We start from the raw sequence: 19,932 nt of genomic DNA on the forward strand, positions 1-19,932 counted from the left end.
ATAACATTTTTGACATGCGTTTTTCTGGATTTTGTTGTTGTTATTCTGTCTCTCACTGTTCAAATAAACCTACCATTAAAATTATAGACTGATCATTTCTTTGTCAGTGGGCAAACGTACAAAATTAGCAGGGGATCAAATACTTTTTTCCCTCACTGTATTTTTTATGCCGACTCCTTTTGCAATCACTTTATTGCCATCAAAGAACAATTTTGCTATTTTGAAATGGCAACTTTCATTCTATTCGTGCGCACGATGGCAATATGCTCACGAGCTAAATGCCAATGTCGAGGCTCTGCTGGCCAAGTGAGGGCTTTACAAGAAAGTTGGCGTCGTTTTGATATTCCTCCTCCTCTGTTGAAGGAGTGCCAGGATGCAGTTGTTCACTAGTAAGTGGAAAATTACTATGCTGCTTGGCAAAATTTTTACGTGCATGGCCATATTTAAGACCGAAACATGAGGATTTCTCCACAACTCTGGCTGTTGCCTGATGATGCTAATTGTAATTACTGGCGAAACGTCGTACTCGAATTGTAAATATTTTGGGTTTACTCTCCAACACACTGGTGTGCTGTACTACTAACGAATTGGCACGTTTTGTTTCCGTGACGAACATTACTAATTGTCTGGTTCAACAATATATTTCTATTTTCGCGATCTAACCCAAAAACTTCTATGATTGATAACATTGGTCGTGATAGCCTACTACGTGTTGAACTGCCTGGCTAACATTGTAACATTGTGTGAGAGTCGTGGCCAGAGTGAGCGGGTTGAGTTGGTAATTGTCAGAAGATTGATTCCATTTGGCATTTGGCATTAGGCATCCCCCCCCTACCCCCCCCCCCCTGCTGCAAAACGCGTCCCATGAAATGAAAAGTCGGCCGTTGTGTAAATTGCAAAAAGTTTTTTTTTTATTCATTGTTGATTCTTTTTGTTTTCACAACAAGCAGAATGCGTCAATACAAAAACAGTGGTCGAGTGGGTCATCAAAAAGCGTTGCCGTGCCGACGCGGCGCAATCCCGGCACGACGCAACGTCTCGCTGCCCGGCGCGATGGACGAATCCAGTCCGGGTCCTTCCATCGCGGGCGACCGACAGCAAAACACATTTTTTGTTTGTTGTGTAACCGCACACGAAATTCCGACTGCGCAAAAAAAAGCAGCGCCGTTTGAATAAATTAACGTCTTGAAAAATGTAGACAGTTTTGTTATTATTTTTTTTTTAAATATTCACGATATCAAGGGTCAAAGTCAATTTTCAGCCATAAGTTAAAATATTATAAATAGTCGTTTTTGTTAAATAATATAGATATGTACGTATTCTACAAACACAGGAACGCAATACCGCTCTTCCTTCTCTCATCTTCGTGCGCTGTAGTGCAAATTTCAGCGGTTTGCTTAAACCACGCGCGAGACGTTTCGATTGTTTCAAGTAAAACTCGACGAGGATTTACGTCGCAAACAAATAAAACACGTGGACACCGGGTCGCCAGCTCGGACCTCTCCTCGCGAGTCCGCAACGAGCGTCGTGGTCATGACGGCAGCGCGCCGGTGGGTAGCACGAATGCATAAATAGATAAATAATCACATGATATTCGATTAATGTTTGATCATGGCTGTGGCGGGAGACGATTGTGTGCGCGAGCGATGCGTGCACGCGATGGATGGATGGCGGGACGGGGTGGCGGGTGGGAACTCAGGTTCACCGCCGTCTTCCCAATGTCTCCGTCTGGGTCCGCTCGGATCCAACATGATCATCATAATCTGCGTCAGAGTGCGAGTGAAATGAACGCTGCCTAGGCGAGGCTCCTGCACCGGTGGGTGCAGGAAAAGTTCACGGTGGTCGTCACCCTATAGCGATACCAGCACCCCTCTCGGCGTAGCAGAGTGGAATTCTTTTCCACTTACTGGCTCAAATTCCCCCCCCCAAAAAAACTTCTTGTGCCTCTGCGTTAAACACACACACGCACACGCGCGGCACAACAATCACGCAGTCACGTGAGCTCGGTTTTTGCTGTTGTTGCAAGTAGCACAGGATATAAAACTGCAGGATGCATTCTATACATTTTAAATAGAATAAAATAACCAAGTCACCATTTCAAGCCACAGCTGGGGTAAGTGTTTGGGGGGGTGGGGGGGGACTACCAACGCAGCCCATTGCCCCTGTGGTATCAACAAATCGAGTGTCACTATGGGGAGTCAACAGCAGCCGTTCTCTGGAGTGGCCCCGGTAAACGCGAACGCGGTTCGCTGCGCTGCCACAGTTCGTGCACAAGGGTCACCCCGCCCTCTGGTGGTGGCCGGCTCGCCGTCTACTCGCGGGGCGCCGCCGCAGCTGACATGTCGACCACGGCGCTGTGCTCGCTAACGAGGCCCGCGTCCACCAGCCTCGCCAGCTCAGCATGGGCGCCCGGCTGCGCCAGCGACTCCTGGACAACCACGAGCACCGCATTGCTGCCGCCGCTGCTGCTGCTGCTGCTGCTGCGCGAGTCCATCGAAAACCACGAATGTGACGACGACCATGACGATGATGTGGACGAGGACGAGGACGACGACGACGAAGACGACGACGACGAAGACGACGACGCCAGGGTGCGGAGAGCAGCCGTCAGCTGGTCCGCATCTCCCTCCAGCACCATCACTGGGATCTTCTCACCTCCTCCAACGCCTCCTCCACGCGTCGCTTCCGCGGCTGTGGCGCCGAACGCGCCGAGCAGAGCGCGGAGGTCCGGGCCGCCGGCATCCTCGCCGGCTCGGTCGAGGCGGCGCAGGTCGACGCGGACCGCCGCCGTCTCCGCGAAGTGGGAGGCGATGGCCTCGGCGTGGCGGCCGCCCTCGCAGCCGTGCAGCCACAGCACCAGCGGCTCGGCATGCGAGTGCACGGACAGGTAGCGGTGCAGGGCAGACACGGCGGCGCGGGAGGACGCGGCGCTGGCGGCCGACGCGTCGACGTGGTGCAGGGCGCACAGGCGCTTTTCCAGCACGTCCAGGTTGTAGCTGGAGACGTAGTCGTCCAGATTCTCGGCTGCGTTAAACACCTGCGCGGCGGGGAGGGGGGGAGCGACAGAGGGCGAGACACGGGTCAGGTTTTCGCTACGATGCTCGTGTGTTCTCCGCGTGCGTCTGTGCGTGGCTGCGCGCGCTTGCGTTAGGCGTGGGGAAGCGGCGGTGCAGCGGTGAGCACGCTGTGCTAATCGTCACCGGCCAACACCGGTGAGGATTATCCGAACCGGTTATGGGCCTCCCCCCTAGGTCGACTCGGCCTCAAATGAGCACTTTATGCGGTGTGTAAACATCACCACTTGGGAGACAAAGGCGGCCGGGCGCAGTGATAGGACACCCAAATCCTCGTGTGCCGTGCCGGCCTTCATAGGTGCTGGCTAACAGCACTTGCCCCAAAAGTCCGCATGGCTATATGGGGGATGTGAACTATGTGGTGATGTGAACTGTGCCCCCGATTGTGGCTACCTGGGTTCGACTCCTGTGGTTTGTGTACAGAGTGTACGAGTGCCGTGTGTATACGCGTATTAGTTTGTGGGATTTTGTGTGTGTGTGTGTGTGGGGGGGGGTCTGTGTGTCTGTCTAAGTATTCGCATGTATAATACATGTTCCTGTGTGTGTGCGCAATAATGTCTATCTACCTGTACGTGCATACACGTGTCTGTGTGTGTGTGTACGTTCCTGGCCGTGCGTCTCTGCGCATACGTGCCTGTGTGTATCTGTGTACATGTACGCACGTGTGATGCATGCGTGCGTGTGTCAGTGTGTCAGCGTGTCCATGTAGGCAGTGTGGCGCGCGCGCGTGCGAGCAGACACGCACCTGAAAAGCCACGACGACCGCGAAGAAGGCGAGCCAGCCCTTGGCCGGGTTCCGCTCGGACGGCGGGCCCCTGCGCGGGGCCCTTTGGGCCGGGTACTTCACCCGGATCGCCCTCCTGGGGGCCCTTGGCCGAGCGCTCCTCGAGCCGGGAGCCGTGGTCCGGGGTTGGTGCGCTGCCTGGGGCTCGAAGGTGAACACCTGCGTCTCCACGCGGTGGGCGAGGCCGCTGCCGCCGAGGCCGCCGCTGCCGCCACCTCCGAGTCTGCCGATGACGCGGGGGGATGGAGCGGGGCTTGGGCAGGCTCGCAGGCGTGGCCTGAGGCTGGGTCTCATGTAGTAGTTGGCGGCGCGGGACATCTCCACGTCTGCACCGATGCCGTTGCAGCCGCCGCCGCTGCTGCTGCTGTTGAGACGAGATGAGCAGTTCGGGGGGGCTGCATCCATGGGTCCCCGGCTGCACTTGAGACACATTATCATGAGGGCTGCCTGTTTTGGAGTTCCGAGTTTTTTGCGTAAGAGATGCAGTGCCCGACCGACCGACCGACGCTGTAGCTGAGCGGGGTGTCACGGAGCGTGGCTGTTGAGGTTTTGGAGACGGCTACTGCCGTGGAACGTTGCTGCTGTGTCGGTGAGGGCTCCTTTATATAGAGGGGATGGCAGCGGGGCGGGGCGGTGACGCTTGGGGCCCACGCTGTGACGACATCGCGCGACCGGTTTGGCGACTCCTTCCCAACGCTCGATGCACGCGCACGCACGCGCGCGCAAGCACTCAAACACTCACACGCACACAATCGTACACAGAGATCCCCCCCGTGTAGCCTGTAACAGACTGTTGGGGCAAGTGCTGTCAGCGAGCACCTGTGAAGAGCCGGGACGGTACACGAGGGGGTGGGTGGCCAGCAACCACGCCCGACCGCCTTTGTCTCCCCAGTGGCGATGTTTACACACACCGCACCAGGTACTCATTTGAGGCTGAGTCGACCTAGGGGAGGCCCAGGTACCGGTTCAGATAATCGTCACTGGTGTTGGCAGTGAACGGGGAATCGAACCCGGGTGGCCAGGTTCATAGCACACACACTAGCGCACACATGCAGATACAAATCCCCCGTGTATCCTTAACAGACTGTTTGGGCAGTCGCCGTTTACAAGTGGATGGGTGGCCATCACCACAGCCGCACACATACACGCTCACGTACACACACCCCACAGTAACACGCACGCACAGGGACAACAAACACCCACACACAAGACAACACAAACACCCACCACCGTATAGCCTTGTAACAGACTTTTAAGTGCTGTTCGCGAGCCGCGCCGATGAAGGCCGGCACGGCACGCGAGTGGTTGGGTGACCAGCTCCATACGCCGGGCCGCCTTTGTCTCCCCATTGGCGATGTTTACACACCGCACCGGTTACTCATTTGAGGCTGAGTCGACCGAGGGGAGGCGAAGGACCGGTTGGGAAACCGCTCGCGAGTGTTGTTAACCGTGGCCGGGAAGTCGAACACAAACAGCCGGTTTGCAGTGCGCTTGGCACCGCGTCAAACCTGAATCACAAACGCAACGATCTCCACCCCCCCCCCCCACCACGACCACCACCACTTTGTTAGTCCGCGGAAAACTCGGCCACCTAAGGGTAGCGAAACATTGAAGGGAGCCGTTGATTTGCGTGGGCAATGCGAGTTGGTGAAGCGTAAATCCGACTCGCTTCGAATGGCCATCGCGTCAATTCGGCCCACGTCAAAAAGGGGGTGGGATGCGGGACGGTGATTGGAACCGCACGGGTGACACTCGAATCACCGCGTCGCCTGCGCAGACTGTCGGTGGTGGGTGGTGGTGGTGGGCGAAGTGCTGCCGTGGTTCGCGAATGTTCCGTCAAATCCTCCGCGGTGCGGCAGGCAAAGCCCTCCCTCTCCCAGACGCCGCTCGTGTTGAAAAGCCGAGTCGTTTACCGACCGCTGGAATGCCCTCGTTTGTTTAAATAAAGTCAGTGGTTCTTAACCTTTACCGCAGCCCTGCATCCCCTTTGGGTTTCTCAGTCGTTAAGAATGTCACGATTTTACTAAATACGTAGGGGTGTGACGAAACAGAGTTGTTGTGCATTATGAGACCTCCTTTGCCAGTAACAAGATGTAGTAATTGTTTTTTACCCTTTTATCTGGCACAAAAAACTGACACCTTTATACAAGGGATCCCTTGTATAAAGGTGTCAGTTTTTGTGAATGCTTACCCCGAGCTCTCAATACTCTGATAGTGCGCTGTCTTTGAGTTGTACGCCTTTTGGCGTCTTCTGGTCCAACACCAGTGGAGACTAGGCTCTAAGAAAAGCCGTCTCGGGTGTGGACCAATAAAATTCAAGGACAGTACATATCATTATCAAAGTTGTGTTTCTTTTTTGTTTGCATTTTGACTGCTTGTGTTGTGGTTATTGCACACATGATCCCTTGTATAAAGGTGTCAGTTTTTGTGCCAGATTAAAGGGTAAAAACCTATTACTAAAGTTGTTGTACATACGTGGCCATGCTTCATTTGTGTTGCGATGATTTTTCCTTCTAAAAAAAAAAGTCTGGCGACGTCTCGCGCCTCCAGGAAGGGCATCTCGCACCCCTTGGGGATGCGTGCACCCCAGGTTAAGAAGAACCACTCTGGTTTAAGTCGTGCGATATTCCGTCTGGACTCTGTACTCGTTCTCTGCGAATGTGGACGTTTTTTCATCTTGTATTGTTGCTGTTACCGCTGTTCTCACGCAGCAGCACGGATCTCCCGTGTAAAATAACCGGGGAAATCGACTGAACGGCGTTGCGCGCGCAGCAAATTAAAACAAAATGTCAACATTCGAGGTGGTGTAACACTCACGTCGAACACGGATGATCTGAATTACTGTACCGCGATCTCCTGGCCACTTTGCAGCACGGCAAAACAAAATCACGTGTTGCAGAGCACAACGTCCGTGTCATGTCTCTCTCTCTCTACACTCTGCGAAAGCGAAATTACATTCGGTAGCAGTGCGGCGTTGTTCATATTCTCGTTCACGTTTCCCACGGGTAACTTCACTCTTCGACCGGTCCGTCTGAGCCGCGGGTGGCGACATGTTAACTACCTTCACCTGGTATGCAGGAGGACGTTGGGATTCGATCCCAACCTGTGACGTCTGCTGTGAATTTGGAGTTTGCGGTGTCTCTCTCCCCGTGGTCGCTTTGGGTGTTCTCTCCGGGTCCTCTGATTTTGTCCTTCCACATTTAGAAGCACGCGGTTCGAGTATTTGACTGCTGTATATTTCCACATGACAAGCCACGTTGTTGAGCTATCATTCGTGGCCAGGTCGCATCTGAAAAAAGAGCTATATAACTTAATGGGTCTTACCTTATAAAAAAAAAAACTTTAGTTTAACTTAATGACAATGACACGTAATAATTCTGAAGGGTTCAATTTCGATTTAAAGCTTTCGTGACTGCAAGGATTCATCTTCTTTGGTTCTTTCGGTAAAGTCACGTAGAATGAAAATAAAATAAAATAACACAATAAAATTCTCACGACGTTTCTGCCACAACACAAGTGGCCTTCTTCAGGTGAAAGGAACAGACCTGTCGGGACGACATAGCTTCATTGAAGCTTGTGTTGTGGCAGAAACGTCGTGAGAATTTTATTGTGTTATTTTATTTTATTTATTATTGTATTCTCATTCTACGTGACTTTACCGAAAGAACCAAAGAAGATGGATTCTGAAGGGATTATCGCTCTACACAACCCATCAGCCGCGCGGCTTTCTGCGAGTACTTCACACCATTTCGGTCGCCTTGATTCAGCTGAAGCAGAATTCTGCAACGTTTTCAACATTCAGTGCCTCGTCGGTACAGTCCGACTTGCTGGAATCAATGCTGACGAACTGCTGATCGTACGGGGGAAAGGACTCTCTCTTTACAGCATCGGATCCTGGGGTTGTGTATGGAACATATATTTTGTACTACGTGGAGAGACAAATATGCGAAGGAGACATCGTCTGCTTGTTAATGCCGTGTTTTGATTCAACGTTGAGGAATGAGAACTGAATTATAAAAATGATGAGTGGCGCCTAGCTCTGGCTGCGAGCTATGGCCCACCTCTTGGTGGGCGCGGTAATCACATCGTCAGTTGCCTTTGATGGCATCTGAGAGGCAATATACTACTGATAATATTTGGGATACTCGCCCGTATGGGTAACGGCCTATAGGTTGGCTCGGTGATGCTGCGCGATTGGCATCAACATCCGGGCTTCAGGCGCCAAGTCGCAGCGCCGAGTGTTGCGTCGGCACTTTGTGAGTTCCACTCAGCCCATCAACCGTTTCCGGTGGGGGGGGTGGGGGAATTGACAAAATGAGTACCGAGTTGTGAGAAAGTTACCCTGTGGCTAGCTACCCGCGTGTGAATTTGCACCGCTTGCCTGACGAGGCCGACGCCACAGAGAGATGAGAACGAGCGGCTCTCTCTCTCTCGCTCTCGTGTGCGTGGAGACTGTAGGGAAAGACGCGACGGTGTCCTCGATAACGCGACGCGTTGGATGGAGGGGGGGGGGAGCTTTTGAGAGCCCTGTGGGTGCGCCGTGGGTAGAGGCAAGGTGAAGGCACGGGAGGAGAGGGGGAAGGGTAGGGAGAGTGCACCGTGCTGCGTTGTCATCAGCACGACGGGGTTGGGCCAATCCAGATCAAACCGCCCTTAGAACTAAAAGGCATGTTGAACTTCTTTCGCACAGTAACTAAGCACAAAACTGTGCTTAGTGGGAGGTGGGGGGGGGAGCACGACACGTTAAGCGACGCTTGGTGTGGAATCGGCGAGGGAAAACAGGAGAGGCCATTGGGAAATTCATTTACAGCCGCTGCTTGTGTGAGAGAGTTTACAGTTCCAAAAGACGTTCGGTCAGAACCAGTTCCTTATGGCCTTGGACAGATAAAGGAAGGGAGACCAGGGAGGGATGGGTGAGCGTGTGTCGGAAGTGGAAGTGATAACACCCCCCCTCTCCTCACCCCCTCCTGCCCCTCCTCCCCATCCCCCCTCCCTCCCCTCCCCACCTCACCCCCTCCCTCCCCCGCCAACCGGGTTGCAGTGATTACGCAAGCGGGTTGAGAATTATTCATGGAAGGGTACAGTTCAGGATATGCGATTCTTCGTTGGTAATCATCACGGAACATTACACGCCACAAATGATGTGGGGAATTTATATTGCGATCTTTCGTATCGTACCATTTGCGTCCGAAGCAAACTTAAATTATAATCAGTTGGTTCTGAGAAGAAAAACAAATGTTATTTGTCTAACAGACAACATTTATATGGAATAAAAGACAAAACATTTCCCAGTGGTATTCCCCGTGGGCCAGATTCCTGGAATATTCAGTGAATTGTACCGGAATCACGTCCCCATGTCGGTGCGGGATGATTTATCGGGAAACCCATAGTGAGAGAACACGTGATGAATTAAGAGGACACTGGGTATAGGGGGTTGGGTTTTATGGGCCCTATATTGGGACCCTAACTAAAAATATCCAACCTTTGAGCCCGTGCGTCAGACCCATAACATTGTCGGTTTTTTTTGTTAAACTAAATACCGTAACTTTGTGCCTTTTCCATGAAATCCCCATTACGATGTGATTGTTGGAGCCTGCCACCTTTATTGGCCACTTATCACGGGAGTGAATTTCCCAGGGAGAGTGAAAAGCGGCTGCGGGCTCGAGTGTCATGACACAGAACTCAGCCTCCGCTGCTGCATACGTGCCACCAGAACCCAATGGTGGAAAGGAAATTTACCCTCAACGGCTTCGCTTGCTATGTGACTCGCTCCTGACCCGGCCCCTTCCACCCACGCATGCTAGTAGGGATATGGCGCAATCTCGACAACCTATTTTTGTATTCTTGCATGACCTTTTAAACCGCCCCGTTGAGAGTTTAACTTCTGGTTGGCACGGTTGGCTACATACGGCGCGACAGAAGTTCAGCATGCGTTAACCTACGCCTAAGGGCTACATCCCTACACAGCAATGCCATCACGGATGGCCTCGTAAAAACTCACAAAGTCAACTGATTATACAATTAATAAATAAGTACAGGTCCCTGCAGGGTGGGCTGGTAGGAACATTGGAATTTTGCGCAATTTTATTTTTACACCCCAACAGCACAAGATTTCACTTCGTTAAAGTATTGAAAGGGGACGGACGGACGGACACATTAATCTATTGCAGGCTGGTACACTCAGTTTACAACTTCGTTCCTACCAGTATAAAAGCGCGTTTAAAAATAAACTTGCCAAGCATTCCTATCACAGGACCCTCTTTATCTCCTCGACGCTCAGGGAGGTTTTCCGGGCTCCATAAATACCAAGATTATTCTCATTATTGTTCTGCAAATGCAACGCAGTTAAATGTCATTAGCGTCTGACATTAAACCAGATCGTCTCCTTTGTTCTTCGGTTAGGCTTACACCTGTCCAGTATAGACACATCGGCCAATGCAACCGGGTGGAGCTGGCAGTGCCTTTAGCTCACAATCGACAGCGCTCGATTTACAATCCTGGACGGTGATCGACTCGGGAGAGCATCGTTAATGAAGGGGAGGTTATTTAACGAAGAGATTTGCATGACGCCATGGGAATGTGTAATTGTCCACCACTGCCTCAGGGCCGCCGACAGAGATGCGCGCTATTCAGTGCTCGTGTAATAATGGTAGTAACCTGGTCAGAAGTTTATTCAGCCAATCATCACTCCAGGGTCGAGATAATAGGCATTGCTACTTCTTGTGAAGTGGGAAAAGGTTGTACTTGTAGGTTTTTTTTTGGTAAGGCTGTAAATATTTAGTGAAAGTCAAGATCTCATGCCACGAAACATTTCCGTGATTTTTCTTCCATCTGCTAGGCAAACACGGGAAGTGAAAGACAAGCCACAGTCTTGTGATTGTGGCCAGGCAACTCAACTATGGGGCATACAGTGAACCATCGTGGGCTGCGTTCCCTTCAACAAAAGAGGAGGAATATCAAAACCGCGCCAACTCTCCCTTGAAGCCCTCTCGTCGTGACCAGCAGACCTCTACATTGACACGTAGCTTTCTGGACGTATTACAGTCGTACGCAAGAACAGAACGGAATATGCTCGGTCCCGTATTGTGAATGCATCCAAAATGCTGTGGTCAGGGCCGTACATCGACGGGGTACGGGGCCCGGGACAAATCGCACCGTGTGGGCCTCCCTCGACGGCTTCAAACTAAACTGGGAGTAGTACGTCTGACACCGTGAGTGTCAAAGTGCGCTCCCCCCCTCCCCCTCCCCCCACGCCTTCCAAACCGCGGGGGCCCCGGTGCAGTCGCCCCGATTCGCCGTGACCCCTATGGAACGGGGCTCTGGCTGTGGTGTCGTTGCTCTGGTGACCGGCAGATCGACAACCGACGTTCGGCAGCCGCGTTGATGGCATTCGTCGTTGATTTCTCACTCAACAGAAGTCGGGGCCGCGCGAAGATCGCCACCGTCCACTCCTCTGGCTGTGGTAAACGGGAGGGGGTGGGGGGTGGGCGTGAATGCGGACCTCCAGTCGCCTCTCACTGAACAGCGGCTGATCCTTGTGCACGGCGCCCTCTGCTGCTGGGCATCGCCTAAACCCCCATCGGTGGCCCGGTCACCTGGTGGAAATTTCACAGTTCCGTGGCAGTTTTTACGTGATAAGACCCACTGTGGATGGGCTTATGTGTCACCCCCCCCCCACCTCCTGCCCGCCACACCGATCAAGGATATTGTCTCGCAAACTCTTCACCAGTTAAAGAGCTGAGCGCGGTGGCTAGGAGATGTTCGTTGGTTTCTGGAGCAAGACAGGTGTATCATTGGTACTGGTCCAAGAGCTTCTCTAGATATTAACTACCTCGTCTGATATGGAAGCGGTCGTGGGTTGGATGCCTACCCTGACGCCAGCTCTATATTTGGAGTGTGCGTGTCTCTCTCCCCGTGGTCGCGTGGATTTTTCTTCGGGTTCTCCGGTTTTCCCGCCACATTTAGAATCAACATCACGCGTTTCGAAAATGTGGCTGCTGTAAATTTCCACACGAAAAGCCACTTCGTTGAGCTGTCAATTGTGGCCAGGTCGCTTCTGAGAAAAAAAACTATATAGCTCAGTGGGCCTTACCTGATGCAAAACATAAATAAAATAGTTGAATATTTAAGTTTAGCTTCCACCAATGTATAAGCTGTTGGCTTGGGGGGGGGATTTCCCTTCAGAATGCACTGCACAGCTGATTGCGAGGGCGGAGTAACTGATACTCATTCTACTCCCCGTGTTCCCAATTGTCTAGGGTCAGAAAACTTTCCACTTAGCAGGAGGTAAGGGGGGGGGGGGACCGTTACATATTAGTTCCAAAGACAACTAAATCACAAATTGGCATCGAGTTATTTTGACCTTTTTGAAGAGGTATTAAAGTAATCCTTTGAAGCAACACTAAGCGTCGACGAGTCCACATCTGGCTCGGTGAATACTCCACCAAGCTCATTAAATGTACAGCTGTTGACTGGTCCGGGCACGCCGTGTTCCCGTTAGGACAATGCAGAAGCAGTGTCAGCCGACGCAAAAAACGTTTACAACAAGCGCGCGCTTGCGTGTGTGGGAGCGGTGGCGCAGTGGTTAGCGCGCTGCGCTACGACACCGGGGACCCGAGTTCGGTTCCCGCTCGCGGGCACCAACGCCGGTGACGATTATTTGAACCGGTTCTGGGCCTCCCCTAGGTCGGCTCAGCCTCAAATGAGTTCCTAGTACGGTTTAAACATCGCCACTGGGCAGTCAAAGGCGGCCGGGGGTGGTGCTGGCCACCCATCCGGCCCATCGTGTGCCTTACTGGCCTTCATAGGTGCTACTCGCTAACAGCACTGGCCCCAATGGCCCGTATAAGGCTATCCGGGGGATCTTTGCGGGTGTGCTTGTGGGTTTTCTTTTGTGTCAACGGTGTGAACTTCCCCTTCGTGTGCGTATTGCACAAAAGCAGGAAATATTTTGGAAGCAAAAGCGACTTCCTCTCTGAGTGCAATGCATTTGAGAGCGAGCCGCTTTCCTGTTGTACCAAGAGTGCCTTTTACGCAATTTGTAATATTCCTTTGAGCCATGCGGCAGTAATTGTATTATTTTTTCCTGCGTTCCGCGTGCGATTCCTGCATGATTCACACTCCACGCCCCCCCACCCCCCGCGCCTCCAATTAGCACGGTTGGCTACGTACGTTGCGAAAGAAATTCAACATACAATATATACTTACTATAGACTCATCACTGCCCGTAGACTCAACACTGCCCATAGACTCAAAACTCCCCGGAGATGCAACCCCGCACCTCCGATTTAGCACGGTTGCATACGTACGTTGTGAAAGAAATTCAACATACATACATACTGCCTACAGACTCAACACTGCCCATAGACTCAAAACTACCCGGAGACGCAAGACTGCACCTCCGATTAGCACGGTGAGGCTACGCACGGTGCGAAAAAAGTTCAACGTACATACGGCAAAGCACAACATCCCGAACCTCGCTATCTTGTTTTGTTCTGCAGAGGATGGCTGGGAGTCGCGGCTTCCAGTAATCCGTTCCTGGAATCTGATTACCGCCCCATGGACGTAACTGGTGACGGAATAGCAGCCGGCGGAGATAACGTGGCCGACGAGGACGTCCCTATGTGGAGATGGAGCGATGAGAAGGCTTTGTGCACAAGCGCCACCCCCACTGCGCTCTCTCCGCCGAGCGTGGTGGTCGCGTGGAATCGGGTGACGTTGTCGATCATTAGCGCACACACACACAAAACAACCATCATGTTACGTTTCGCACGCAACACGTGGGAATTGTTCCAAAGTGCAAAAAGGATCCAAAAGAGGTCTGAAATTGTCGTGAAAAAAGCTGAAAATATTTCATGTTTAAACGTGAAACGCAATCCCTCCCAGCGACACAGTGCTATAGCTCCTCATCTTACGAACTGAACAAAAAGTAATAACTAAATACACAGCATCCACATGCTGAGAATGCTTCACCAACCACTCTTACTAACATTGCCTTTGTGACGCAGTAATATATATGATGCGCTCGGGTAATAGTCTTTCTGCAGAGCTGGGCAAAGGTACAGGGAAGAAGCTTGCGTGCGTTGGACTCCAAGGCCACATTTCGCAATTGTGTTGGCTCAACATGTGTGCATGCAGGTCATAATCATCATCATCACACACACACAAAGTATTACGTTGGTAAATATCAGATAAAAGAAGTCAGTGCCTCCCCAAATATAACGATTGAGTGGCACTCGTCTTCTTTAGTGAGCCCCGCCGAGCCAGTGATGTCAATTCCCACTGTCTAAAAATTCGGAGCCAATTCCTATCTCGGACAAGCGACTGTTGACACACAACAACGCGTGGCGTGTAAACGTCGCAGGGATGGGTGCGCCGATTCGACGGGCGACCGAGGTTTCTAAGAGTGCGCCCTAATTGTGTGAGGAACGGCTTCTGCCAAACAGCTACCGGTCAGTGAGTCGCGTAAACTGCCCCCCACCCCCACCGCCCCCCCCCACCGCCCCCCCCCCTTCAAAATGTCACGTCGCACGATGTTTGTCGGGCGTTTCACATATGAACGCTCGAAGCCACAATGGCACAGTCCGCGTTGTATATTTACGGAGGCAACACAAAGAGTGAGTGGTCAGGCACTAGAACGTAACACAACGCGGTGGGCATCCGCCAGGCAATGGCTGCGCGGGAAATCGCTCGCTTCCGACCCTAGCGGCCTTGACAAAGCCCACGTATGTGTGTACGTACGTTGAACTTCTTTCGCACCGTATGCAGCTTCACCGTGCTAATCCAAGGGTGCGGGCGGGTGGGGGTGGGCACAACAATACAAATTAAGCGCACGGTGTAAACTCTCCTGCGGGGCCCAGCTCCAGATACCGATCACCAGCATCAGCTTGAGAAATCACAGGATTTCATCACCGCAGATTTCATCACCGCAGTTTGGCTAGGGAGTTGGCACCTCTGAGGTACAAAAAAAACGGGACATACAGTGAGTATTTGATCCCCTGCTGATTTTGTATGTTTGCCCACTGACAAAGAAATGATCAGTCTATAATTTTAATGGTAGGTTTATTTAAACAGTGAGAGACAGAATAACAACAACAAAGAATCCAGAAAAACGCATGTCAAAAATGTTATAAATTGATTTTCATTTTAATGAGGGAAATAAGTATTTGACCCCTCTGCAAAACATGACTTAGTACTTGGTGCCAAAACCCTTGTTGGTAATCACAGAGGTCAGACGTTTCTTGTAGTTGGACACCAGGTTTGCACACATCTCAAGAGGGATTTTGTCCCACTCCTCTTTGTAGTTCTTCTCCAAGTCATTAAGGTTTCGAGGCTGACGTTTGGCAACTCGAACCTTCAGCTCCCTCCACAGATTTTCTATGGGAATAAGGTCTTGAGACTGGCTAGGCCACTCCAGGACCTTAATGTGCTTCTTCTTGAGCCACTCCTTTGTTGCCTTGGCCGTGTGTTTTGGATTGTCATGCTGGAATACCCATCCACGACCCATTTTCAATGCCCTGGCTGAGGGAAGGAGGTTCTCACCCAAGATTTGACGGTACATGACCCCGTCCATCGTCCCTTTGATGTGGTGAAGTTATCCTGTCCCCTTAGCAGAAAAAACACCCCCAAAGCATAATGTTTCCACCTCCATGTTTGACGGTGGGGATGGTGTTCTTGGGGTCATAGGCAGCATTCCTCCTCCAAACACGGCGAGTTGAGTTGATGCCAAAGAGCTCCATTTTGGTCTCATCTGACCACAACACTTTCACCCAGTTGTCCTCTGAATCATTCAGATGTTCATTGGCAAACTTCAGACTGGCATGTATATGTGCTTTCTTGAGCAGGGGGACCTTGCAGGCGCTGCAGAATTTCAGTCCTTCACGGCGTAGTGTGTTACCAATTGTTTTCTTGGTGACTATGGTCCCAGCTGCCTTGAGATCATTGACAAGATCCTCCCGTGTAGTTCTGGGCTGATTCCTTACCGTTATCATGATCATTGCAACTCCACGAGGTGAGATCTTGCATGGAGCCCCAGGCCGAGGGAGATTGACAGTTCTTTTGTGTTTCTTCCATTTACGAATAATCGCACCAACTGTTGTCACCTTTTCACCAAGCTGCTTGGCAATGATCTTGTAGCCCATTCCAGCCTTGTGTAGGCCTAAAATCTTGTCCCTGACATCCTTGGAGAGCTCTTTGGTCTTGGCCATGGTGGAGAGTTTGGAATCTGATTGATTGATTGCTTCTGTGGACAGGTGTCTTTTATACAGGTAACAAGCTGAGATTAGGAGCACTCCATTTAAGAGTGTGCTCCTAATCTCAGCTCGTTACCTGTATAAAAAACACCTGGGAGCCAGAAATCTTTCTGATTGAGAGGGGGTAAAATACTTATTTCCCTCATTAAAATGCAAATCAATTTATAACATTTTTGAAATGCCTTTTTCTGGATTTTGTTGTTGTTATTCTGTCTCTCACTGTTCAAATAAACCTACCATTAAAATTATAGACTGATCATTTCTTTTTCAGTGGGCAAACGTACAAAATCAGCAGGGAATCAAATACTTTTTTCCCTCGCTGTATCTATGGGAAAAGGAACATTATTTACAAGCCTGAGAAGAGAATCGCATGGAACTGACAAAAAGAGACTCCACGACTTACATGAGAAATAACAAAGGGCATTGCTTCTTCACTTTAATAGTCTCGCCTGGTCAATCTCTGCCGATGCACCTATCAAGCGCTGCATATTGCACAGACCTTCGGCGGCGTAGCTATTGAGTGTGTAGGCAGTGCCACAGCGCCGGGTGGGGGCCCAGGCTCTGGGCTAGACACTGGGGAATTTGGACAGAGGGCCAACGTTTCGTTCCTCGCACCAGAGCCCTGGCAACCACGTTTGCGGCCACTTGGCGCGCGACGTGATGGTCGCATGGTTTTTAAAAGAATGAGGTTACTTCCAATGAGGAAGTATCTTTAGGGCGCTGCGGTGTCGAGATTGTTAACTCTCTTGCCGCTGCTGTGGCGAAATGTTAACTACAGTCGCGGGTTCGATTCTGACCCTAACGCCCGTTGCATATTTGAAGTTTGCATTGTGTGGATCTTTATCCAGGTCCTCCGGGTTTTCCCTCCACATTTATAATTTAATCAACGTGCATTTAGAGTATTTGGCTGTTTTAAATTTCCACGTGATAAGCCACTTAGATGAGTTATCATTTGTAGCGAGGTTGCTTCTGAATAAGAGCTACAAAGCTCAAGTGGGCCTTACCTGATAGAAATTTAAAATAGTTGTAATCTTTATGAAATAATAAAAACAATAGGTCGTTTCCTGTACATTTGCTTCCCCATAATTGTCATAAACGTCCACGTTAGTGCGGTGTTTTTTTTTTAAGTTACACAGCTCTGCTTTGACAATGTAACAACTGTGTTTTATGTGATAGATACACTCTCTGAACTCACTCGCATGCATTGTGCAATCTTGAATAAAAGGTTTGAATTTCCCAGCACGCAGAAGTCAGCCTCATCTAAATCATCGCCCGGACTTAAGCAGGGTTAATAAGGGTTGCGGTTAACCGTGCGCGAGATTAAATCAGGTTTGGAATTTACCGACGCATGAGAAACAGCAGTAAAACCCGGTTACGTTAAGTTCGTTTTACGGCTGATTTTATAACAAGCCGACGAAATCCAGGTACTGTGGAAGTTATTTTAGACTCTACTTCTGGGGGGGGGGGTGGGCAATATGTAGCATTCGATTCACTGTGGCCTCTCAGTATACCGCAGGGAATATCTTCTGGCGTCCTTTGGTGAACAAGGCTACAAGCTTCCTTCACAGAGTTTGCATTCGTAGCAGAAACACAGCGTGGCTTCCGCAGAAACCGTGGCGTATTGGATGCGATTCTCACCCTGTTTCAGTTGCTTGAAAAGGCCGGAGGGCAGAGACATGCCCCCTCTTCACGCGGTCTTTGTCGATTTCTCAAAGGCATTTGATGTAGTCAGTCATCAGGCAGTGACGAGCTCAGCCTCCTCTCTGATTGCGCAACCCCTCAGTAACTGGATGGAGCGCGGGCAATAAGCGCGTGCCTGTTACTATCTCAGTATGTCACCAACGTAATGTTTGTAGACCTCTTCATTTCATATCCTCGCCTTCCATACTCCAGGTAACTTCTTTCACGTATGTGTATAAAAATATTTAGGCTCGCTGGTCTCGTCATGGAACTGCAATGAAAAAGCACCAGGGGAGGCAGCTATCACATCTGCCTCACCGAGGAGCACGTGTCTAACACGCCCCCCTCAGTCAGGCTACGCCCCGTAAGTGAGGCCACGCCCCCACCGTGAGGCCACGCCCCGCTCAGTGTGTGAATCTGGCTCTGACACTAGCCAGTGCCTCCCCAGCCATTGACCTCACTGCACGTCACTACCGACGACTGCACTGAGCTAGACAATTGCATGTATCGTGCGTTTGTCATCCGTGGAAGAGGCTACGATCATTCCATGATGCTTCTTCCTACGCCAAGGTGGAGGTTATTCGGCAGTGGGATCACTGCGTTGGCATTATTTTATGGGTCTCGGACCCGAAGCTTAAATAGGCACCGACTCGGCAAGCTACGCAAGTTGCAACAGCGTCAGTTGCGTTCTATCCTACATGTCCACTACACTGAGAGGTTGACCAACGATGATGCACTGGACCCGGTCGGGCATGCTGGACATTGAAATACAGCTGGGGCAGCATCAGCTGCGATGGGTCAGACACGTCGTGAGGATGTCAGACTGCCACATTCCAAAGCAGCAGCTCATGATTGGTATGTACACACGTTGAACTTCTTTTGCACCCTACGTAGCCAACCGTGCTAATCGGAGGTTGCAGGGGGAAGGACAACAAACGGAAACGGAAGAAAAACATGTACGTCATCGGAATGGGAAAGGGTTAAAATGTAACTATCGATGCACAGGGAGCTTGGACGATGGCTGCCGGTGGATGTGTAGTGAGTCCAACTGTGTCACAGACGTTGCCTTGGGAGCAACACTATTTATTCAGTAACTCAACATAACATAACACAACCATTCACTTGGGTGTTGAATGCTCATCTAGCCACGCTACGGCAGAACTAGACACGGTTTGCTCTCCCGGCCTTGACCACAAGCTGGGTCCCGGACCACGTGGCTAGAGGCTTCTTTTACCCGACGTGGATCTTCATCACCAGCAACACGAAGAACCTCGAGCCGCTCACGGGGCCCCCGTTATATCGGCCTGGGCTGGGGCTGGCTCCGCCCCTCGCCCCGCCCACCTTCTAGATCTCTCGAGCTCTTTCCCGAAGGCTCCCGAGAGCTCTTTTACACCACGTGACCGCCCAGCGGTGGCCCCCCTCCAATATCATCCGGTCACGTGTCGGCAGGTCAACCGGCGTATCATGCCCCAACGTAACCCTGGCTGGCTCACAACTCCATCTCGCTCCTGCACCGGGAGCCTGCACCGCACACTGTACGTGGGTGCTTCCACGCTGACCAGCGCACAACGAAGCCCCGCTAGGGCTGGTACTACGCCCAGTAACCCCGGCACCACACAGTGACAATCACGGTCACTACAGATGTGTGGATCGCTGCTTTGTTAGCGTCCTGCGGAGACCACGGCGCGCTCTCTCTGCTGGGGGACACACACCACGTGTCCGCTGACTCCCGCGTTCACTGCGGAAGGATCCGTGTCGCGACCGGATCGGTCTCTTTAGCCACGAGCGAACCTGCATCACCACTAACTCCAAGCTCCTGAGACAACCGTCGTTGTTTCGACGGCAGCTAGTAGAAGCGTAGAACAACAACAACGAAAACGACTTTGATTCAAAGCTTTCGTGACTGCAGGGATTCATATTCTTGGTTCTTTCGGTAAAGTCACGTAGAAGGGAAAGAATAAAATAATAAAAATATAAAACAATAAAATTCTCACGACGTTTCGACTGCAACACAAGCAATCATCACCAGGTGTGAAAACCACAGCAAATGTTCTTGCTGTGGTTTTCTTGCTGTGGTTTTCACACCTGATGATGATTGCTTGTGTTGCAGTCGAAACGTCGTGAGAATTTTATTGTTTTATAT

The 19,932-nt window shown here is 51.2% G+C and overlaps 1 protein-coding gene across 1 annotated transcript; it reads right to left on the reverse strand.

Moving 5' to 3' along the window:
- Positions 1-884: 884 nt before the first annotated feature.
- On the reverse strand, positions 885-4,833 carry LOC116938978 (uncharacterized). Its single transcript, XM_032946766.2, has 2 exons — positions 3,820-4,833; positions 885-3,037 (listed from the first exon to the last, which is right to left on the reverse strand). The coding sequence occupies exons 1-2, from the start codon at positions 4,294-4,296 to the stop codon at positions 2,312-2,314; spliced, it is 1,203 nt and encodes a 400-aa protein (XP_032802657.2). The 5' UTR covers positions 4,297-4,833; the 3' UTR covers positions 885-2,311.
- Between the last annotated feature and the right edge of the window lie 15,099 nt (positions 4,834-19,932).

This window comes from Petromyzon marinus, chromosome 5 (genome assembly GCF_048934315.1).
Source record: "Petromyzon marinus isolate PM22_M1 ecotype Great Lakes invasive population chromosome 5, UKy_Petmar_22M1.pri1.0, whole genome shotgun sequence".
In the NCBI taxonomy this organism is placed as follows: Eukaryota; Metazoa; Chordata; class Hyperoartia; order Petromyzontiformes; family Petromyzontidae; genus Petromyzon; species Petromyzon marinus.

Coding starts and splice junctions, on each gene's coding strand:
- LOC116938978 (XM_032946766.2), bottom strand. CDS start 4,296: ATGATAATGTGTCTCAAGTGCAGCCGGGGACCCATGGATGCAGCCCCC. Junction 3,038..3,819: donor CGGTCGTCGTGGCTTTTCAG/GTGCGTGTCTGC, acceptor CCCGCCGCGCAG/GTGTTTAACGCAGCCGAGAA.